The sequence below is a fragment of the Nerophis ophidion genome, linkage group LG06 (assembly GCF_033978795.1).
Source record: "Nerophis ophidion isolate RoL-2023_Sa linkage group LG06, RoL_Noph_v1.0, whole genome shotgun sequence".
Taxonomy (NCBI): Eukaryota; Metazoa; Chordata; class Actinopteri; order Syngnathiformes; family Syngnathidae; genus Nerophis; species Nerophis ophidion.
In genome coordinates this window covers 36110841-36135655 of record NC_084616.1, presented here as the reverse complement: position 1 = coordinate 36135655, position 24815 = coordinate 36110841, and the positions used below count along the sequence as shown (strand labels likewise).

The following is a 24815-nucleotide window of genomic DNA, read 5'->3' as shown; positions in this document are numbered from 1 at the left end:
GATGACGCGTGCGCGTGACATCACGCATTGTTGAGGACATTTTGTTCCAGCACAGTTCACAGCTATAAGTCGTCTCTTTTCATTGCATAATTCCACAGTATTATGGACACGTGTGTTGCTGAATCCTTTGCAATTTGTTCAATGAATAATGGAGCCATCAAAGAAGAAAGCTGTAGGTGGGAAGCGGTGTATTGCGGCCTCCTTTAGCAACACAAACACAGTCGGTGTTTCATTGTTTACATTCCCGAAAGATGACGGTGAAGCTTTACTATGGAACGGAGCGGTCAAGCGAATATGGTTGGATTGGACCATACACACAAAGTATAGTGTATTATGCAGCAATCATTTTGAAAGATCGTGTTTCGAAGAGGGTCCCTTGCGAAGGGCAGAGATGGGCATCGCCACCACCCGTCGACTGGTGCTGAAAAAAGGCGCTGGGGCCGACCTTCAGGTTTTACAGATACGATCATATAATCTCACTAAAACACAAGTAACACAATAAGCAGATAGTGGATTTTCCAGAATTATCCTAGTAAATTTGTCTAATAACATCTGAATCGCTCCCACTGTATAGTCTTTTTTTTTTCTAGTCCTTCACTCTCACTTTCCTCATCCACAAATCTTTCATCCTCGCTCAAATTAATGGGGAAATCGTCGCTTTCTTGGTCCGAATCGCTCTCGCTGCTGGTGGCCGTGATTGTAAACAATGTTTAGATGTGAGGAGCTCCACAACCTGTGACGTCACGCGCATATCGTCTGCTACTTCCGGTAAAGGCCAAGGCTTTTTTATTAGCTACTAAAAGTTGCGAAATTTATCGTCGATGTTCTCTACTAAATCCTTTCAGCAAAAATATGGCAATATCGCGAAATGATCAAGTATGACACATAGAATGGACCTGCTATCCCCGTTTAAATAAGAAAATCTAAATTCAGTAGGCCTTTAATGACACAGACTACCAAAAATAAAATAACTTCATTTGTACAACTATTGACTACTTTGTATATTCGTTTGTTCAAAAATACATGCACATTTTGCTTTCTATCTTAGTTCATATTTATATTTAGATACACTAACTAAAACAACGTATGACTGTTGCTGTTGAAATATACATTTGTGTATGGTTGTTCATGCAGTTGTACTATACCATTTAAAAACTCAATGCCACTGTTAGATGTCGTACTAATGATTGAAAAATGAAAAGTTAGGGCGCAAAAAACAATCAACCGATTTCGTTGATTTTGAACTGTGAGTACCACTAAATAGTATACACACATTCTCAAACTGTGGGCTCCATCTAGTGCTACGCCAAACACGGTATCCCTTTTCAAATGGGTGTGTAATGTTAAAGTGGCCAACAATATTAAATATGCTTGTTAAATAAAACCTCTGCCTTGTATATAATGAATATTTCGATATACTTCGCTACTGTATTTTAATGTTGGTCATTACGGTGGTACTTGGATAGCCAAGTGTTTTCTGAGGTGGTACTTGGTGAAGAAAGTTTGAGAGCCACTGGTTTACACCAGAAGGTAAATCCCAAATATCCCATAACAGCAAATTATCCCTGACATTTCTCTACCATTTTACTTCAGAAACCAACAAGTGCCCTGCTGTCTTTGTGGTAAACAGACAAATCCATCAGACCAATCAGTGCATCAACATTTGATGACATCAGAGGTCATGTTCGCTTGCTTCATGTCTGCTTTGCCATGTTTGTAAGTAAATTAGAGCAGCAATAATGAGTAACTTTGATGAAATCAGTGAGCGTGTGGTTGGGCATTTTTGGCACAAAATAAGACGCTGTCCTGATAAATTTGAGCAGTACGTTAGCAAGAAAGTGCTGTGGGAAAAAATGTAGTCAAGCGTGTGCAGCCGCTACTCTCTCAAATGACGAACTGAATTCTGTTTACGCTGCTGTTGTTGTCTTGTGATTCAGCTGTCAATGTATTGATGTCATGATGCCGAAAGCAATGTAAACCTCTGACCTCCCTGTCCAGGGGTCACCCAAAAAATGTCAGGCTTGTCCCTGATAGTTTGGTTATTTTTTAGTTTTTCCTCTGTTTGTGTTTTATTTCCTGTCAGCGCTCTTATTTTGGTTCCTTTTCCTGCACGTCTCCCTGAGCGCTTGTTTCCCTCACCTGTACCTGATTGGCAGTCTGGCACACCTAGTGGCAAATGCCAATCAGGCCATTATTTATACCTGCCTCGCCCACCGGTCAATGCTGGAGTATTGTTTGCTGTGAGCTGTTCATGTTTGCTGTATCCTAGCTCCTTGTTTCTTGGTATCTTGTTAGCTGTTTCAGTTGCCTGTTTCCTGGTTCCTGATTCCAGTTTTCCTGCATTTTCTTTTGGACGTTAAATCATGTTTTTCTGCATCCATCCTGTCGTCTCTGCATGTTGGGGTTCGTCACCAACATGTCCTGACCAAAAAGTAGTTTGTTGGGATTAAATTAATTCATTACAATGGTGGAATAGGCGTTCCTCTGGAAAAAAAAAAAAAGTCGTCACTCATTTTTAGGGCCAGGCTGGCAAATACATGATTATTCTCCTTTTGCCTAGAAAGATTGTTTGGAAGTTTTTGATTTTACTGCAAAATTTGTTCGAGATTATTAAAATCCATTTTTTTGCAATACATTTGCATTTTTCAAATTGTGACTATCACAATGGTTGTTAGAAACACTGCAATTGCAACCCACATTAGCAAGATGGCTTTTTAAAAAGAAAAATCCTCAAAAAAATTACTCAAAACAAGGACAACTGAGGTATCAATTTTAGCACATGAACTCATCAAATTTATACAATAGCTATCGTAAGGGAATTTGTCTGCTGCTGAACTAATGCACCTGGAACAATTGAATGTCACTTGTGGTTCAGCAACACACATACAAAAACATAGGCACACACTCACAATTTATCACATTAACACTATACACAGCACTCCCTGCCTCTTGACAATATTTTTAATGATATCAGTGATATACTTACTCTATTAATGTTTCAGGTGTTGGCAAGAATGCATTGATGAAATTACAACTAGCTTGCATTTCAAATCACTTACTCATCTCCATGATAATACTAGTTGTCCTATGGAGTAGATTGAAGTACACAGAATTGAGATGACATACAATAAAACACAAAGTCACACATCGACTGCAAGAAGTGGGCATAGCTACCATGTTTTTTGGGGGATTATGTGAATATTAGAAACGAGAGTATAGGAAGATCCTATGGATCACTGGCAAACATTTAAAGATGTGGAAGGCACTTCTGCATTGAAATAACATGATATAACATGTACTGATGATGCAAGATGTTCTGTACGTACATGCAAAACCTGTATCAAGCATCATCATCCGTTGAATAGAACCTCTCGATGGTGCGGTCGCTGACCTCATCCTGCTCAGTGACCAGCTCGTTGCTCTCATGGGAGGAGTCCTTGGTCACACTGTAATACATGCGTACATTGTACTCCGTCGCCTCCTCTTTGTGTCGCCGGGTGCACTTGCATAGCTTCTTGAAGGCGGATCTGAACTTCTGGGACATGAGGTTGTAAATGATGGGGTTAATGGCGCTATTGGTGTAGATGCACATTCTGCAGAAGAGCAGGAACCACGTGTTGTGGTACGGTGGATCGATGACAGAATTAACCACCACCAGGGTGCGGTAAGGCATCCACAGTAGGGCGAAGAGGACGACGACCACTGCCAGCATCTTGGTGATCTGGAGCAGTAAAGAAACATATAATATTCAAACAACCATGTTCTGTATCTGTCCAATCACATTACTACAAACAATACCAATGTAACGTTTGATACATAACTAAAGACCTGACTTCCAGGATCACATTTTAATAACATTTTTCTCATAGGCTTTAAATGTGAAGTAAACTAATTTGTTCCAGGCACAGTCACCTGACAACAAACATTAATTAATAACTCTTCAGGTAGCATTTACCTGTATAACTAGGGAATTCGGATACTACCTGTCAATTTCATTTGAGTGGAACATTGATTTACGAACCCCTCTATTTGCAAACTTTTTGGTTTACAAACTTTTTGTCACGAACGTGGATGCAGCTTTAGCAACGTGACCCCAAGATGAGACAGATGAGAGGCAGATGGTGAGTTAAGGTAATAATACTCACAAGGTAGTCGGAGAACACGCAACAATGAGTAGAAAAAGGAACAAAAGAAGGGGAGTGCAGCTAATTAGGGCACAAGAAACGGAACTCATTTTGTTTACGGTAATACGCGAAGCAGAACAATACCATTGTCTCTTTCAAACCCCACACGGCGCAGAGAAGGCCCCCTTTCACCTACGCAGAGCCTTTCTCTCCTCTCTCAGTGTGCCCGGTAAGCTACTCCATACGCAAAGCCGATAATGATATCGAACTTGAAGTTTCCGTTGATTTGACAAATTTTTGTCAGATTTTACCAATTGAGGTGTTCTACTTTAAAGGTTCCACAACACTGAATATTTTTGCTTTAAATATTACATGTATGTAGTAGCATAGCACCAAATTTTTGCCCCACGGAAGCTCTCAATTTTTCAGTCGATCTACGTTCCTATTTGGTCATTAGCTTTGGGCTATGACAGAAAAGGACAAGATCACAGGTACAATCGGCCAGAAGGAGTTTCCTCCGTCGGGTGGTAGGGCTCTCCCTTGGAGATAGGGTGAGAAGCTCAGTCATTCCGGAGATGCTCAGCGTACAGCTGCTGCTGCTCCTCTACATCGGGAGGAGCCAGACGGACGGTTTGGGCATCTGGTCAGGATGCCCCCCGAATGCCTCCTAGGGCAGGTATTAAGGGCACGTCTGACCGGCAGGAGGCCAAGATCCAGGAAACGTTGGGAAGGACGATGTCTGCCAGCTAGCCTAGGATTGCCCCAGGATCCCCCGGGAGATGACTGGGGATAGGGAAGTTAGGCTGCTTAGCTTAGGTTGCTGCCCCTATGACCAGATTTCGAATAAGCAGAAGAAGATGGATAGATGGATCGATGGAGTAATATTTTTGTCCCTTCGAGTCTGTCAGTTCAAACAGCACATCTAGCTCTGTCATTGTTGCTTACTCAGGCACTATTTGCCCCTCCCCTCTTTGCTCTATTGACTACATCAGATATTTTTTACAAATATCTGAATGTAATGGTAATTACATGGTAGACCTGCTCAGTGGCCTAGTGGTTAAAGTGTCCGCCCTGAGATCAGTTGGTCGTGATTTCAAACCCCGGCCGAGTCATACCAAAGACTATAAAAATGGAACCCATTAACTCGGCATCAAGGGTTGGAATTGAGGCTTAAATCATCAAAATGATTCCCTCACCTTCCAGGGAGTGAGGGTGATGGGTCAAATGCAGAGGATAATCTCACCACACCTAGTATGTGTGTGTGGCCATCATTGGTACTTTAACATTTAGCTTCAGTTATTTTATACATTTTTGTTCCTTCTGGTCTGTCAGTGTAAACAACACTCTCTTTGTCTCTGCTGCCCACTCAGGCACTTGTTGACCCTCACAAGCTTTCTGCTCTTCTGACTACTGACATCAATTTTCACACATACACTATATTGCCAAAAGTATTTTGCCACCCATCCAAATGAAAAGAATCAGGTGTCCTAATCACTTGACCCAGCCACAGGTGTATAAAATCAAGCACATAGGCAAGGAGACTGCTGCTACAAAAAATTGCGAAAGGATGGGTTGCTCTCAGGAGCTCAGTGATTTTCAGCGTGGAACTGTCATAGGATGCCACCTGTGCAACAAATCCACTGGACTCTAGAGCAGTGAAGACGCGTATCTTTGGAGTGATGAATCACGCTTTTCCATCTGGAATTTGATGGACGAATCTGGGTTTGGAGGTTGCCATGAGAACGGTACATTCCGGCCTGCATTATGAAATTTGGTGGAGGAGGAATTATGGTGTGGGGTTGTTTTTGGGGAGTTGGGCTTAGCCTCTTAGTTCCAGTGAAATGAACTTTGAATGCTCCAAGATACCAAAATATTTTGGACAATTCCATGCTCACAACTGTGTGGGAACAGTTTGGAGCGGGCCCCTTCCTCTTCCAACATGACTCTGCACCAGTGCACAAAGCAAGGTCCATAAACACATGGATGACAGAGTCTGGTGTGGAAAAACTTGACTGGCCTGCACAGAGTCCTGACCTGAACCTGTGAGAACACCTTTGGGATGAATTAGAACGGACACCGAGAGCCAGGCCTTCTCGACCAACATCAGTGTGTGACCTCACCAATGCACTTTTGGAAGATTGGTCAAAAATTCCTATAAACACAATCCGCAACCTTCCCAGAAGAGTCGAAGCTGTAATAGCTGCAAAAAGTGGAACGACATCATATTGAACCCTATGGGTTAGGAATGGGATGGCGCTTCAAGTTTATATGTCAGTCAAGGCAGGTGGCCAAATACTTTTGGCACTATGGTGTACGTGTAATGGTAGTTATTTTAGTGGTTTAGTTTACATTCTAAATGTAATATTTTGTCCCTTCTAGTCCATCAGTGCAAACAGCACATCCCTCTCTCTTTCTCTGCTGCTCTGAATTTTAAAATATTATTTTTGTCACATTGTTATTTTTTTTTTTAACGATACCAGCCTGTATTTATTTGGCCTTGGATCGATATCAAAATTCACAGTATCATCCTCCCCTAGTTATATAACAAAATTGAAGAAGAAGAAGCATAAACTCATTCACCCTAGCAACGAGCGAAAAAACAGGCACTATAGAAGGGGTCATAGGCAAGGAGGGAATGATGTGTGATCTTGGGCCAGGATGTTTCCGGCACCTTACCTGCTTCCTCACAAACACTGCCCCCTTGTGGCCCTTCTTAGTGTTGCTGGAGCGACCTTGGTGAACCGAGTCCCCTGCAGCTTTGCTGCTCAGGTGTGACGGCACAGGGCTCATGAAGAGAATCCTGGCGATGAGGCCGTAGAGCACGGTCGCCACCATGAGAGGGATGACGTAGAACAAACTGAAATCCAGGAAGTAGATCGGCATGTAAAGGCTCCTGGAGACACGGTAGCCACAGGTAACCACCACTCCATTAGCGTAGACTCTTTCATCAGTGTCCACCAGGAAGAACCACATAATGCAGTAGAGTGATGTGAAGATCCACACTCCAGCTATGATCTTCTTGGCCCTGGACACAGTGCATATGAACTGAGCCTTGATGGAGTGGCAAATGGCGATGTATCGTTCGATGGTGAACGCAGTGATGGAGCAAGACGACACGTTGATGCCCAGGTACTGCAGATAGGTGATACACAAGCACCCCGTGTAGCCGTATATCCAGAAAGCTACCACATCAGAGATGTTGGGCAGACCAGCGGCTAGAAGCACGATGAGGTCAGCCACTGCCAGACTGACGAGGTAGCAGTTGGTCGGAGTCACCATGTGCTTGGTACGCAGCACCACCAGCACCACCATGATGTTACCGGCAATCCCGACGCCACAGATGAGTATTGTGAGAAATATGGTCACAACTTGCTCTTCCATTGGGTTCAGAGGCATTCTGGTCATGTTTACAAGCGAGGTGACATTCTGAACGTTGGCAGTGTGGTTCTCCATTTTGGAATGTTTCAACTTCATGGCGGATTGATCGTCAGGGGCAGCAGAAGGAAACCTGGAGATAGAAAATAGTTTTGCGTGGTAGCAACCAAAAAAAAACAAATTATGTTTGTAATACTGTTGACTTTAATGTTCTCCCCTTGTCTAATCGACCGTTTTGCTTACATTAGTTTGACACAGAAAGACTATTTTCTAAACAGATAACTGTGTGTTGAACGAGGTTGATGACCGACAAGAAGTTGGCTGCTTAGGTGCGTACAGGTGGGTTAGGAGTTTTAAGATCAGTGTTAATGTGACTTGGTGGTGGAAAGTGTGTTAGCAGTTGGCTTACTTTGGAGTCCTTTTGCTCTAGTCCGCTCTCCTTAATGACTCACGCTAGAATACTTTATTTTGGCAGGTTTTTGCAAATGGGTGAGCCATTGTCTGCAATGGCTTTTTTAAGTACCTGAAACTTTCCCACACTAACCTCAGCTTGTGCTGGCGTAAGGAAAAATTTCTGCTTTGTCCTGCTGCCATTTATAAGCTAATGTAGCATATAGCGTGTTTTTAGATTTGCGCGTATAAGAACGTGCAGCGCTGGTGTAATTTTATTTTTGTTCCGTGAAGGTTGTGCCGAAATAACTTACTAGCGTTAAGTCCGTTTATAGTAAGTGAGGCAGACTGAAACACATGATATATTGAAACCTTTGCGATTAAATTTCATTATTGTGAGTGTGAATGGGACTATCGAAATATGTTTTGATGAGGAACAATTCTGACCAGGGTAAAACAACCCTGTTGTCCTCGATAGTCTATCATCTTTTGTGTTCTATGCCTCATCTTTTGGATTGATCTGAATATAATTATTTTAGCCACTTTATTTAGCCTGAATGTCTTGCCTTATACTGTATGAATGTCTGACATTCAAGTCAAGTATAAGGAAATTTCTCGTCAAAATCTTCAGCTTCAGAATTGGTCGACATGGTCCAATGACAACGTTCCATTGTTTTTCTCCCAAGTGCCACAATGTGGATGATTATATGATATGATTATATTATATTCAAAAAACAATAAACACCATTCTGCTGATTTCGTACCATAAATTAGTTTACACCATTCTAGACCAGGAAGTCGCAAAAGGTACTTATCTTTCGCATTTCACCGTTAAATATTCCGTTTTACTTCAGAAACCGACAAGCACACTTGCACAGACAAATTCATCAGACCAGTCAATGCATTGAAATTTGATGACGTCATCAAAAATTGGCGCTCATCTTCGCTTGCTTCGTGTCTTTTTTGCTGTGATTATGATTGAAGTACCAGTTGAGTGGAAAAACGAGTTGACTTTAAAGGCTTAACTGTGTTTCTGTGACTTTTAGCTGGCATCGTGGTGTGGTTGCATTCTCTCGTGGATGCAGTCGGGATGGAACACAGCGTGGAAGTAAGAATGATGAGTTATTTAACTACAAAAACAAGCTAAGAACAGAAATACTTGCACAAAGGCACTAACAACAAAACCAACAGAATTAGCATGTGAGCTACAAAGAACTAAGGACGCTAGCATGGAAGCTAGGGAAATAAACAAAGAATAGCTTGGAAGCTAACGAGTACAAAAAGGTATTTACCACGATGCAGGATAGCGACGTCACCTGTAGCATGGAAAGCAAATTGTTTAGACTGCGAGGATGAATGAACAGAGGAGGATCGCTTAAATAAGGACAGAAATTAGGAGGAAGGTGCGCGTACAAAACACAAGGCAGGTGACACTAATATGTAACAATGGCAACAAAACAAAACAGGAAGTGCCACCAGGAACTAAGGAAGTCAAATAACAAGACGAGATACAAAAACAGAACTAAAACCAGAATATGCCATGATCCGAGCAGTTGATCATGACAGTGTCATTGTATCCATTAAACCACATCCAATTTCATTTACACTCTACAAAGTATGTGAAAATACCTTTTAAACATCACAAAATGCCGCAACTTCAGTCGACCATTTTGAATAGTTCGCTCCAAATATCTTTGCCAATTTCTGTGGAATCTACATTACTGGAGTAACTGCACTCTGACCATATTATCAGATCAGTAATACTGGAAATACGAAAAAATAGGAAAGCGATATGTTGTTTATCATTCACAATTCTTATGTAAGACAAGAACACATCTGCTTAAATCGTAAATAAATAGCTAACAATTGAGTCAACGGGTACAGCAGGGGTAGGGAACCTATGGCTCTAGAGCCAGATGTGGCTCTTTTGATGACTGCATCTGGCTCTCAGATAAATATTAGCTGACATTGCTTAACACGATAAGTAATGAATAATTGCGCTGGTAATCACAGAGTTAAAAATAAAACATTCTCATGCATTTTAATCCATGCATCCGTTTTCTACCCCACCTGTTCGAGAAGTCGCATTAATGGTAAGAAGCATGTCACTTATTATTGAACGGGACAAGTGGTAGATAATGGATGGATGGATGGTTGGTTTCGATGTTATTCTGAAACGCATTATACTCTAAAAATGTTGGTCTTACTTAAAAATGCACGCATTTAGTTGTATTCAGTGTTAAAAATTGTATATGGCTCTCACGGAAATACATTTTAAAATATTTGGCTTTAATGGCTCTCTCGGCCAAAAAGGTTCCCGACCCCTGGGGTGGAGGGTCCTCTATTGCGCCCATTATACCCTCTAAAAAACATTCAGGAACCAACAACAATACTCCATTTACATGTTGTGCCCTGAACATTTACCAAATATGAGCGATTTTGTTATGAGCGCCAACACATCACCCAATTTAGTGGCACATTGAGAGCAGTGAGCTAATGCTAGCTTAAGCTGCTATTGACACACTGGCTGCTTCTGCTTTGTCTCAAAGTTGGTAAAAGTTAATTTTTGATTTTAATTCATGCATCTCTCTCCTAGTAGTAGTAGTAGTAGTAGTAGTAGTAGTAGATGACAAATGTGGCCATGGATCAAGAGGATGGTCGACTTTGACATCCTCCGAGATGGCAAAAAAGACACAAAAAGACCTAGTTGCAGAGACTTTTTGTAACCCTTTGTAAGGATTGTGATTGAGTCTTCATCTAAACAGGATTATGTGAGCGTCTCGTCGGTCCGCATCCCAGCGACAGCGGAATTTGTACAGTAAGTGTTTGTTTTTATTATTGTTTATCATGGTTAGTTTGTATGTTTAGCACTTAGCAATAATTCTGATGCTATAGGGTTTCAATAAAGCTACATCCATTTAGCACTCGACTTCTAAAACTTATTGCTCATCCTCTTTGTGTTGGGGCTCAAAAATATAACGTCCTGGATAAGAATTTTTCCCGGAGTAATTATTGTTGGCTCTCACAAAGTCTGCTTGATTATCATTGTTGCTGATGGGGAAGAGAGCTGTGGTTCCTAAAGCTACGTCATGGATCATGGGACTGGCTTCCTCAGTGAAATTAATACTATATTGATTATATTTATTTGCCAACTTTAGAAGTATTTTGGTGTCATAATTCAGATATATGAGCATAGCTTAAATATAGAGGCAACTTGGTTTTCCACTGGTACTTTAAAGCCTAAATAATGAGTAACTTTGATGAAATCAGTTAGTATATGGCGCTGTTGTCTACTGGGCGCAAAAAGAGACGGTGTCCTGATTAAATCTGAGCGATCCGTGACAGCAAGAAAGGTCAACAGTGCAGTGGGGAAAATGACGTCTATTGCCTGTCTACATAATGGATACGTGTGTTGGTTGGTTGGAGTTTACTTCGAATATGTATGCAGCTTCAGTATGATACATCACATACTTCCCATTTGTCTTTACAGAATGCCCGAAAAGAAGTAGGAAGGAGCAAAGTTTGTTTAATCCAACCCCTTTTCCATTTCATACTAATTATACATATATTTACTTCCTATTCTCAATTTGTAACACAGTTTACATCACATGTTTTTGTATACAACAGTTACGGTAATAAATAGTTAAGCCCGCTACAACGCCAAATGGGGTAAGTTAAGAACTTGCCCAAAGCTTCTTCAACCTTGCCAAATATCTTGCCCTTAGCCAACTACTGGGCCTGTAAGACGTCCTTTCAAAATGCCATCCGCTGCCTACATCTGTCTGCTACAGAAGATGTTGATCTACTACTGAAATATCTTGGAAAAGAGTTGTTGCAAAGTGTGAAGAGAATAAAACAGTCAACATTAGGAGCCCTCCCACTGGACTAAGATAGGTTTGGGACAGGCTCGAAGGAACATACAGCTCACCAAAAGCCATCGGACAAGCCCTCTTTAGTATATTAGAAGATTTCCCTAAGATCACCACAAAGGACCCAAAAAGACTCGGATCTGGCAGAACTTCTGCTAAAGCTTGTTGCTGCCAAGCAAGATGGGTTTTTCTGGGCCTCTCATATTTTGACGCCCAAAGGGGAGTTAGACCAATAATTGAGAAACTTCCCCACAATATCTACAAAGAGTGGATATCCTATGAGTCCAGATACAAGCAAAAACATCCAACAAGTTTTTTACAGACTTTGTTTGCAGAGAGGCAAAGGCTCGCACAGACCCCAGTTTCAATTTCCTCAGAGCCTCAGGCACCCAATCAGTGAAAAGGAGCAGGTGGGAGAGACCTACAAAGATATTAGTCCACAAAACACATGTCACAAAACACAAGTGGTCCCTGCAGTCGGTCCTAAGGAGCGGAAAGAGAATGGGACACTCAAATTCTGCTTTATGCACAAGAAACTCTATTCCCTTGAAAAATGCAGAGGCTTCCGAGGAAAGAGCCTAGACGAACGCAAGCAGTTTTTAAGGGAACACTCAATCTGTTTCCAATGTTGCTCTTTCACCAACCATATTGCCAGAAACTGTCAGTTTCTAAAAAAATGCACTGAGTCTCCTAATTTGGAGGTTTGAGCCGTCCAGTATATAGGGCGGGGTGGAGGATGAAGTAGAGTCACAGGATGTCACATCAAAGTGTAACCAGATATGTGGTGAAGGACTGAGTGCCAAGGCATGCGCTAAAACAGGGGTCGGGAACCTTTTTGGCTGAGAGAGCCAAGAAGCCAAATATTTTAAAATGTATTTCCCTAAGAGCCATATTATATATTTTTTTTTACACTGAACACAACTAAACGCGTGCATTTTTAAGTAAGACCAACATTTCCAGAGTATAATAGGTCTCTTATTCTTTGTAATAACATTGTTATTCTGAAGCTAACTGTGGAAGGGGCGTGGCCTGCGGGCCTGCAGCAAAGCAGGATGTTGCCAGGACCGGCCTCGAAATCAGCAACAGGTGCGTAGATGGCCCAATCTGGGCCTTGTTATCTAATCACCTGTCACTCTGTTATAAGCAGCAGCCAGGAGGAGAGACGGGGTCGGGGCAGGAGCCAGAGCGCGAGTGAGGACGAAAGAGAAAAAGACAATTGCTGGAAAGCAACTGAGAGAAAAATAAAATAAAACAATATTGTAACCCTAAAACAGGCTCTTGGTGGTCTGAAGAACCCCCAGGAGGGCAAGCCCCACACTAACCAAAAATAAATCAATTACTTCTTACCATTAACACAACTTCTTGAACATAAAAAAGCATGAGAATGTTTTATATTTTGAACGTTATTTTTTAACACTGTGATTACCAGCGGAATTATTCATTACTTATCGTGTTAAGCAATGTCAGCTCAGATTTATCCGAGAGCCAGATGCAGTCATCAAAAGAGCCACATCTGGCTCTAGAGCCATGGGTTCCCTACCCCTGCGCTAAAATATGCCCTGTCAATGTGTTTCCAGAAAAAATCCAAAAAAAGATAAAAATTGTACTAACAGAGCAACCACTCTCTTGCATGGTCAGAGTTATTCGATCTCTTTAAGATCTCTTGTTGCACCTTCCAGTACAAGTCAAAGACAATTGCTGGGCTTACAGAGAATGCAGGTGGAAGACCCTGGGGCTATATTGTGTAGTCCGTAGACATGGAGTTCAGTGAAATAAGTTGTAGACACACCATCTCATCTCACTCTACCGCACTCTCGAAAAAAAGCCCCAGATGAAAGCCCATTTCATGTAAGTCATGAAGAATATGCTCCAACGGAGACATGCAGAGGTTGTATCCCCGTTGCGTCCAGGGAAGGAATGCTGGTACTTACCCATGTTTGGAGTGTACCATCCAAAGAAGCAAAACAAGATACGTATAGTGTTCGACTCAAATGCATCATCGCACGCAGGCTTATCACTCAACGACTTTTTACTAAAGAACCTAAAGGTCCAGACCTTAATAACGGCCTACTGGGCTTGCTGCTGAGGTTCAGAAAGGAATAAGCCACCATCACTGCCGACATGAAACATAAAACGACAAAACATTGTTTTTTAAGTAGAGTAAAACCACAGGCACTTTCTCCGCTTCCTGTGGTACAGAAATAATGACTTAACCTGTGAAATTGTGTAATATAGGATACAAGTTCACCTCTTTGGGAACAGTCTCTCACTTGCCTTGGCCCATGTATGGTTTGCAGAGAGCAGCTCAAAAGGCAAAGGCCGACCATGGCAGCGACGCTTGTGCATTGGCCGAGCATGAGTTCTACGTCGACAAAGCGCTGAAGTCTTTCAAAACAGAAGAACAAGCCGTCAGTGTTCTCCAATGGGTACAGAAGATGCTTGCCGCATCCAACCTCAGATTGCATAAAGTTGCTAACCGACACGCCGTTGTCGAGGCATTTCCCCCTAAAGATCGCTCAAAAGACATCAAGGACTTGAACCTCTTTGCTGATGATACCCTTCTCCAACGCAGGCTTGGGCTTCTACGGAACATCCGTAAAGACGCCTTCCCATTTCAAATAGTACACAATGACAAACCCTTTACCCCCAGAGGGTTTATTCTCCGATAGCTCCCCTCCAAAGCAGAGGACTGGGATGCACCACTTCCCATAGACATGGAAGTCATATTGACCAAATGAAGCAAGTCAGTCAAAGACCTGCAACAGCTCCAGATACCACGTCCATAAACATCATTCTCTACCACAGGTGCAAAGGAAAGAATACTGTGCGTTTTTGCAGAAGCATCAGAGAAGGCCTACATATAATAGCTACAATAACCTACATACGGGTGAATAAAACTCAATTTACAATGGAGTCAAAGGGATGTCCTTTATTCCGCTCATAAAGCCATCTAAATAACTATCCAAAAACTGCAAATAATACTCCATTTATGACCTAAATATTAACAGTATTAGCAAAATTGTTATTATAGGTGCTACCGTTAAAGACCTATTTTTAGCGGTGCATTGTTTTTCTTTTCTTTCTTTTCTTAGTTTATTTCGAACATGACATACATACAACATTATACATCAGTTAATTTCATCATTTCGCAATACACAATACATCATGTCCGAAAAGGAGTAGGAAGAAGCAAAGCTTATTTATTCCTACCCCTTTTCCACTTCAGAGCGCCCGCAAATATATACATTCATTCACCGACCTTCTTAACAGCAAAATATCAAAATAGCAAAATGACATCTGTGAGTGAGTAACACAGCAGTTTTCTAACATGTACTTAATTATTTCAGTCATTATTAACATACTAAGATGAAGAATATCTTATTTTCGATAAGTTTGAAAGTGTTTCTCATAATACTTCTTCTTTTACTTTGTAATGCACTATTAATTTAAACATCCTCTTAAACTGGGTCATATCAGTACAATGTTTAACTTCTTTATGTCAAGCTTGGACATGGATTGTGTGTGCTCCTTCGACGAAACGGGATTACAGGACGAGCCAGGCGTGAATTAAGGTACATGTTTGTTTTTATCAATACTCAAAATACAAAAAAAGGCAACCAAAGACCCGCTCTGTGGCGGATACAAATCTATACTATACTTAAAACAAAAACAGCACAATGGCAATACTATCTACAAACAAACAAAAGATACTATCAAAGACATAAATAGAAACAAAACCTTACTTGGCGTGGATGAATCAAAAAGCATGGCATGAGGTATGTAAGGCAATGAAAGTTAATGTTCCCAGACTGATGGACAGAAAGAAATTGACTTATATAGTGGCTGTGATAATTAGGAACAGGTGCGGGACTGAGGGCATGGGCGTGACTAGGAGACCAGGTGGAAACTAATGGGTTACTATGGAAAAACAAAACCAGGAAGTGTAAAACAGGAAACAAGAGTACAAAAACAAAACAAACATGATCAAACTTAAAACTGAATTACAGGTATGACAGTACCCCCCCATTAAGGACATATTCCAGATGTCCCAAAAAAATAGCTATGATCAAGAGTCATGGGAGGGCGGGAGGGGGACATGGCGGTAGGTCGCCAGACCACGTGTCCCCGTATCCACCGGGGCATAGTCAGGTGGCGGCGACGCGTAGAGGATCGAGGTGGGCGACCCGGGAATGGCCATATCCGTGGCCGACCTCCTTGGCGTGGCGGACGACCCCGTAGTGGCCACCACTGTGGCCGACGAGGAGGTCGACATCCTTGGCGTGGTGGACGCCCACGTAGCAGCCACATCCGTGGCCAACAAGGAGGCGGGCGCGTCGTCATCGTGGCAGGCGTTGGCGGTCGGCATGGACTTGGGCTTGGCGGTCGGCGTGGACTTGGGCTTGGCGGTCGGCGTGGACTTGGGCTTGGCGGTCGGCGTGGACTTGGGCATGGCGGTCGGCGTGGACTTGGGCTTGGCGGTCGGCGTGAACTTGGGCTTGGCGGTCGGCGTGGATTTGGGCTTGGCGGTCTGCGTGGACTCGGGCTTGGCGGTCGACTTGGACTTGGGCTTGGCAGTCGACGTGGACTTGGGCTTGGCGGTCGACTTGGACTTGGGCTTGGCGGTTGACTTGGAGCTGCCACTGGCGGCGCTTGGCGACGTGGAGCTGCCACTGGCGGCGCTTGGCGACGTGGAGCTGCCACTGGCGGCGCTTGGCGACGTGGAGCTGCCACTGGCGGCGCTTGGCTACGTGGAGCTGACACTGGCGGCGCTTGGCGACGTGAAGCTGACACTGGCGGCGCTTGGCGACGTGAAGCTGACACTGGCGGCGCTTGGCGACGTGGAGCTGACACTGGCGGCGCTTGGCTACGTGAAGCTGTCACTGGCGGTGCTTGGCTACGTGGAGCTGACACTGGCGGCGCTTGGCTACGTGGAGCTGACACTGGCAGCGCTTGGTTACGTGGAGCTGACACTGGCGGCGCTTGGCGACGTGGACCTGCCACTGGCGGCACTTGGCGACGTGGAGCTGCCACTGGCGGTGCTTGGCGACGTGGAGCAGGCACTGGTACTGGACTTTGACTTTGACTTGGACGTGGACTTTGACTTTGACTTTGATGTGGACTTGGAGGTTGGCGTGGACTTGGAGGTTTACGTGGATGACTTTGATGTGGACTTGGAGGTTGGCGTGGACTTGGAGGTTTACGTGGAGGTTGACGTGGAGGTTGACGTGGAGGTTGACGTGGAGGTGGACTTTGACCTGGACGTGGAGCAGGTCGTGGTGCTACCTTTGGACTTGGACTTGGTGCTAGCATCAGACCTGAACTTGGAGCTAGCCTTGGACCTGGACTTGGTGCTAGCATCGGACTTGGTCCTGGACTTGGTGCTGGACTTGGACTTTGGGGTGGACTTGGACTTGGAGCTGGAAGCTGCGGCTTAATCGGCCGAAAAACTGGAGGTGGGTGACGTGCTGGTCGCTGTGGCTTGGAACCGCACCGGGCAGAACCAACCCCCCCCCCAAGGAGTGGCTGCCAGACACTTTCATCATGACATGAAACAGTCTCTTGGGGTGGGTGGAGGGGCGGTGAGGAGGAGGGCAGAATCCTCCCCTCCAAATTGTCCATCTTGTATTTTCTTTTTATTTGTTTTGGTTTGATTATTTGAAAAAATATAATTTGTGACGTGGGTGGAACTTGAGTCTTGGGAGGCGTGGCATGAAATTCCGATGGCTGTGATTGATGTGATCTATTGTGCAAAATCATTTTTTGATAAAATCTATACTGTACTTAAAACAAAAACAGCACAATGGCAATACTATCTACAAACAAACAAAAGATACTATCAAAGACATAAATACAAACAAAAACTTACTTGGCGTGGATGAATCAAAAAGCATGGCATGAGGTATGTAAGGCAATGAAAGTTAATGTTCCCAGACTGATGGACAGAAAGAAATTGACTTATATAGTGGCTGTGATAATTAGGAAAAGGTGCGGGACTGAGGGCATGGGCGTGACTAGGAGACCAGGTGGAAACTAATGGGTTACTATGGAAAAACAAAACCAGGAAGTGTAAAACGGGAAACAAGAGTCCAAAAACAAAACAAACATGATCAAACTTAAAACTGAATTACAGGTATGACACTTTACTTAATCCATTCCATAATTTAATTCCACATACTGATATGCTAAAAGTTTTAAGTGTTGTACGGGCATACAAATGTTTTAAGTTAGATTTTCCTCTAAGGTTATATTCCTCCTCTTTAGTTGAGAAGAATTGTTGTACATTCTTTGGTAGCAGGTTATAATTTACTTTGTACATCAATTTAGCTGTTTGCAATTTTATCAAGTCCATCCATCCATCCATTTTCTACCGCTTATTCCCTTTCGGGGTCGCGGGGGGCGCTGGCGCCTATCTCAGCTACAATCGGGCGGAAGGCGGGGTACACCCTGGACAAGTCGCCACCTCATCGCAGGGCCAACACAGACAGACAGACAACATTCACACTCACATTCACACAACGAGCTTTAATATTTTTGACTCAATAAATAAAGGGTTTGTATGTTCTCTATATCCAACATTGTGTATTATTCTAATTGATCTTTTTTGTAACACATTTAACGAATGTAGCGCACATTGGTAGTTGTTTCCCCATATTTCTGCACAAAAGCTCAGATATGGTAACACTAGCGAGCAGTAGAGAATATAAAGTGATTTTTGGCCCAGGACGTATTTTGTTTTATTCATTATTGAAATAATTTTTGCCACCTTATGTTGTATGTTTTGTATATGAGATTTCCAGTTCATTTTATCATCTATTAATACTCCCAAAAATCTGGTTTCTTTTACCTTTTTGATATCTATTCCATCTATTTGTATTCGTGTCTGATGCTCTTTTCTACTGTTACCAAATAGCATTATTTTAGTTTTACTGAGATTCAAGGATAGCCTGTTTTTATCAAACCATTTTTTAAATGTATTAATTTCTTCCGTTATTATTTGTATTATCTTCTGTGTGTTCTCTCCTGAACAGAAAGCAGTTGTGTCATCTGCAAATAAAACTAACTTCAAGCCTTTTGTAACTTTGCAAATATCGTTTATATAAAGATTGAAATATCTTGGTCCCAGTATTGATCCCTGGGGTACACCACAAGATATATTCAATCGTGTTGAACTATTTTCACCCATCTTCACAGAGAAGTAACTTCCTTATGCTGGTGTATTGACTTCATGAGCTGGTGAACTGCTTCCTCGCCTCAGAAATCGTAAATGTTTATTCTAGATCATTAATCATGCCCCTCACCTTGATGGTAAAAGGTTGAGGACATACTCAGACAAGTTGGTCAATTTTGACAGCCAATATAGACCTGGACATGTCAAATAAGAACCGAAAGGACACTGGGTTCCACCTCCTTTTTTCTTTGTAGGGCTAATGAGTCATTCCTCATCTAAACAGGAAAATATTAACATCCTAACAGCCGGCATCCCAGTGAGAGCAGAGATTGTACAGTAAGTGACATTTTATCATGTTTTTTGGATGTAATGAAGTCTTCAGTGAGTAGTATTTAGTGATGTTGTTAAAGAAACGAGTGAACATTTGTGATGGGCTTGTTAAATTAATGCGCCGCCATATTCTTGAGATCACCAAAATATGTAAATATTACATTTTATCATCAATGTGCTTCATCCTACATGAACCATTGATGAAGGTGTTTGGATGTTTTTTCAAGCGCTTTATATGCAGAATAGAATAATTCCTGTACGCTCCATTTTAAGCAGACTTTTGCTTGCCTTTTATTTACTGGTTAAAATGCATAGGACAAGGAAAAACATATGTCTGCCTGTCTCACATAATGATTGTGAATGATATGTATATTCCCAAAAAAGTGCAGTTCCCCTTTAGGGATCAAATCTACATCATGATGACCTCATGAATGTGTAATTTCACTTTACTATATGTGTAATTTTGATCTAAACAGCCAAAAATTTGGAGTCATACAAACATCATTTCCCGTAAACATTTATAAAAACACTGTATACTTTATTAAACCCCTCCATGAATAAATATGACTTCGGGATAGAAGATGAATAGTTACAATTGTAACGTGGAGAGATGCTGCTCTCCTTCCTGACTAACGTAGAAGAGCCCTTCAGCAAGACTGACCACCCACTCTTTAAAACTTCACTCGCATCTCTCCTTGGTTTTACTATCTAGTGTCAGTCACTATAAAAAAATTCAGCAAGGTGAAAAATACATTAGCCTTCACAATAAAATGAGTCAAATTGAAAAAAAAAAACAAACAAAAAAAAACGGCATTTATGAATAACATGCTATAATGGATAAATGTAGACTATAGGGTATTTTACAAGCAGCATTGTTTGGCAATATAGCATACAAATTATTAATAGATTCAAGAGGGGATTAAAACAGAAAGTATATAAATTTAAGATAATACAAATTGTCTTCTTACCATCACTTCATCACTTGCAGGGGAATAGTGAGCTCAGTGTGATATGGTGACAATGCTCAAGTGCAATCTAGCATGATGGTCTGCTCAGTCCTCTCTCTATTTCCTGTGCAGCCCTCCCTCACACATCATTATGTGTACTTGTGAAGCATTGCATTGTACCACCACCAACTTCAAAATCAATTTCACCATCTTCCAAGCTCAAAATGTCAAAGCAAGTACATAGTCATTGCTTTTTCCATAAATTCTGTACTATAATTATTGCGACAACAGAGGACTCAGTCTACAATTAAAACATTGCTGCAATGAGTAGACACCAGAAAAGGTATCAATTATATTGTCAGTTTTTTTTTGTTTTGTTTTGTTATTCACAAACAGAGTGGAAAAATCCACAATAATGACAACGTGTTTTTTGTAATATTGGAGTACGCTCAAATAATTGAAAAGGAATTTTGATTTTAATAAAACACAGAAATAAGACATCTAACGCATTGTCATGCTGTGTTTCTCAACCTTTATTGAGCCAACAAGGCGCATGTTTCACATTTAAAAAAAAGTCTCACAGCACAGCACCAACAAAAATGTTGAAAGATATGAATGACGACAGGTGGATCCACAGTTTAGTAGTGTATCTCCTGCCATCTAGTGGAAGATAATTTATTTGTTCTGCCTGTCACTATGCATTGCTGACACAGATAGGTATGCCAGTGGTTCTCAACCTTTTTTCAGTGATGTACCCCCTGTGAACATTTTTTTTAAATTCAAGTACCCCCTAATCAGAGCAAAGCATTTTTGCTTGAAAAAAAGAGATACGAAGTAAAATAAAGTTTCTGATTTTTTAAATTGTATAACAGTGCAAAATATTGCTCATTTGTAGTGGTCTTTCTTGAACTATTTGGAAAAAAAGATATACAAATAACAAAGACATGTTGAAAAACAAACAAGCGATTCAATTATAAATAAAGATTTCAACACAGAGAAGTAATCATCAACTTAAAGTGCCCTCTTTTGGGATTGTAATAGAGATACATCTGGATTCATGAACTTAATTCTAAACATTTCTTTACAAAAAAGAAATCTATAACATTAATATTTATGGAACATGTCTACAAAAAAATCTAGCTGTCGACACTGAATATTGCATTGTTGTATTTCTTTTCACAGTTTATGATTTTACATTCATATATTTTGTTGATGTATTATTCAATAAATGTATTTATAAAGGATTTTTGAATTGTTGCTATTTTTAGAATATTTAAGAAAAAATCTCACGTACCCCTTGGCATACCTTCAAGTACCCCCAGTAGTACGCGTACCCCCATTTGAGAACCACTGGGCTATGCCATCCATCCATCCATTTTCTACCGCTTGTCTCTTTCTGGCTTTATTGATGTCAAATTATAAGATGTTTTAATAAGATTATTATTAAAAATACGGTAATTAATCACAGGTTATTGCTTGCATAATTTTAATTTAAAAAAGGGGAAATTCACTTTTCTTAGGAATTTTTTTATCATTCACAATTATTTTGAGAGACAAGAACACGCATGGCTTTTTTTCAACGATTCTGAAGACAAAAAAACAAAAACGCTTGCTGGACGCGGCTAATGGGAGTCACTATATTTATATATTTATAATATAGAGATATATTTATTAAGTATTTTTTTTAATAAAGAGTAAACTTTTTTCCGTCTTTAAAGGTTTCTAATTATAGCCGCGAAGCTCACCTGACCACTCAGCAGCCATGATTGAGTGGAATTTTAAAGATTGTAAAGACATACCCTCTAAAACAACTTCAAAACCCTCCATCTACGTTTTGTACACACACTGCAAGTATGTATATAATGTAATGGACAGTCTCATAACAATACATAATATGTACAATATTCACCGTATTTTGGTAATTTTAGGCATTCCCGGAACTTATTTCCTAGCAGCACACGTCCTACTTCCGGCCACATGCACATGTGGGTTATAATCATTGCAGACTTGGTAAAAGACGATGAAGATGAATATTTTCTGCACAACCTTATATTTTTGAACCTAAATTTACAGAATATGAACAACTGCTTATAAAGGGAAGTACGAACAAAGGGTAAAACGTAGGAAAACTGAGAGAGTTAGGACTGGTGTGATTTGACGGTGCAAATGTGGAAATTGGCACCAAGCTATGGTGACATAAATGGAGTGCTTACCCAAAATCAACTATGAACGTCCCCAATGAAAAAAATGTCCATCAAGTAAGTTACTATAATATTAATAATGATACATGTGTAACGAGGGCCAGCTGGAGCGGCTGCGGCAGAAGTACATTGGTAAACCTCACTTCCTGACAGTGTCAAATAGTGTGCTAGCCGCTAAGTTAGTAGCTAGGGCTAACTCACCCAGCACACTTTCCTCTTAATCAGATGGCCGTGGGTTTGCGCCCCGCGCGAAGCGGTGGCAGTCTGGGGAAGGTCAATACACAATGCACTCGTACATCTAACTTGGCTGCACTCTTCAGCCATGAGAAAAATCCTATGTTTAACCGGGTGCTTCCTCAGATTGGAAGTATTCCCGCCACATGTTTTGATTTTTACGTCACAAATATTGCACAAAGTGTAATCTGCATCGGCATTGGCATTGCATTTGGAATAGACGAGCCACACTGTAGAGCATTTTCTATTTGGTATGGGTGGCTTTTTGTCATAAAACATTGATGGGTTGCAAAATTACTAAGAGCATGTCCACTTGAAAATCGCCTGTTTTTCTCTCCAGTGCTTGCAAATACTCGCCACTCGCAAATGCTAATTTAAACAGACGTGACGTCACGCACAACCCAGGCACCGAAACATGACTGGATCTTACATGAATCGTTACCCGGTAGTACCGGCTGGTTTTGGTCGGTGCCAAAATGGTACCGGATCCAATGCCAATCCCTATTGACCAAGCATGATCGTAATGTAAGACATTTGTATTTTGTAAACGTAGTTAAACCGGATGTATAGCGCTTTTATTTTGAAGTCGAAAAGTGAATGGTTTGAGAAAGTGTCTTGACATGTTTTGATGTTGGATTGACTGTTCGCAATAAAATAGTCTCCTTTCGACTTCCTACTGACCGTCTTTCATTTCTATTGAAATGTTATGTCATTTTACTTACTAAATCAGTCACAGTAACAATCTAAATGTTATGTTGCTACTGCACCTTAACACAGAAGTGAAGCACCACTCACTGAACCACTTGCGCAGCAGGCGTTTGCTGCAGGGATGTCACCTCTTCTATGATGAAAAAGAATCCAATCTTGCTGCAGGGATGTCACCTCATCTATGTTGAAAAATAATCTAATCTTGTCGGGAAAACAGCTTGCCATGGATTTGAACCTGATATTTCCATAATGTTGACTCTTTTTGTCCATTTCTGCTCGCTTATGGCTCATCAGTAGCAAGTGAACTGCAGCCAAGTGCCCCCTCTGCGGCATGGCCCGAGGGTCAAAAAGGACGCTTGTGGAGGGAAAGGAGCTGTTGAAAGATGTGAACATTTACCATTATAGTTATATCAGTGATCAGTGAGCATGAAGAAGCTAGGGATAAGTTTGCGGTAAAATGTTATATTAAGTGCTTGTCATTAACTCATTGAGATTTTACATGCCTTTCTTTACACAGATTGCGAGGCTTCAAGCACAGCGCAAGATCTGCTTATAGGAGGGGTTTCCTCAGAGTTACTCTTGTTGGCAAATTTACTTCCAAATACAGCCTGACGGGACTTTCAATAACGTCACAGTGATTTGCATATTTTTATTTTTGCCGAAGTAACTGGTTAAAGGAAGAATATGTGCAGACAAAAGTGCACTCTGGGTTATGTTTATGGATGTGTTCCGTAAATGATTTATTGTTGTACACCAGCACCTTGCTATTTGCCACATTCTTGCAGAATTTTCAAAATGTACATTTCATCCTCCTCTGTTATCAAGTCTTGAGCAAATAAATGACATGCATTCAAGTAACAATTTTAAAAATATTTGTGTATGAATACAATTCATTCTTTTAAAAATGTCCCGATACATCAAGACATTTTTAAACGTTTATTTGTATTATTCAAGCAAGTAATAACTGTGAATAATCATGATTAATCACATTTCAAAAGTGTGATTAATCTGATTAAAATAATTATTTTTATCGCACTAAAATAACAAATAATTTTTTGACCAGTTGCTAGAATTCTGATGATCTTACAGCATTCTAAATTAGTGTTATAGTGTGCCGCAGCACAGTGTTTAGGAATAACTGCTCTACTGCAAAACTGACACGTTCGTTGAAGCTGCAGGGTCCATCAATATGTCATGTAAGGATGTATGAGAGGATACATTTTATGCAAAATAAACCTTCTGATTTAACATAACAAATAGTGTTCTACTCCGTTTAATGTCTGTTGCACAATATGTCCAAATTTGTCCAAAAAACCTGCAGGAGTTTGTTACAGAAACTGTGACACACAAATGTGACGTCTGGAGTGTCACCATTACTAAAGCTACTTGTGACAAATACCGCGTGAAAAAAATAGATAAAACGTTGTGTTCTATTCATATTCTGAGAGGAAGTCTTAAAATAACATCCC

At 41.2% G+C, this 24815-nt stretch overlaps 1 protein-coding gene across 2 annotated transcripts; it reads right to left on the bottom strand.

The window, feature by feature from the left end:
- Nucleotides 1–1136: 1136 nt before the first annotated feature.
- Nucleotides 1137–23646, bottom strand: LOC133554636 (thyrotropin-releasing hormone receptor). Of its 2 annotated transcripts, none has more exons than XM_061903604.1 (3): nucleotides 23434–23646; nucleotides 6801–7632; nucleotides 1137–3721 (listed from the first exon to the last, which is right to left on the bottom strand). In XM_061903604.1, exons 2-3 carry the CDS (start codon nucleotides 7596–7598, stop codon nucleotides 3341–3343), a joined length of 1179 nt encoding a protein of 392 aa, XP_061759588.1. In that variant the 5' UTR covers nucleotides 7599–7632; nucleotides 23434–23646; the 3' UTR covers nucleotides 1137–3340. The 2 variants fall into 2 exon arrangements, with proteins under 2 accessions (XP_061759588.1, XP_061759589.1); XM_061903605.1 differs by lacking the exon at nucleotides 23434–23646 and adding an exon at nucleotides 20225–20296.
- Between the last annotated feature and the right edge of the window lie 1169 nt (nucleotides 23647–24815).

What these genes read in the sequence shown, in the direction of transcription:
- LOC133554636 (XM_061903604.1), bottom strand. Translation starts at nt 7,598, where the DNA reads ATGAAGTTGAAACATTCCAAAATGGAGAACCACACTGCCAACGTTCAG. An exon ending in CAGTGTTTGTGAGGAAGCAG is followed by an intron (nt 3,722 to 6,800) that starts GTAAGGTGCCGG and finishes TTACTGCTCCAG; the next exon opens with ATCACCAAGATGCTGGCAGT.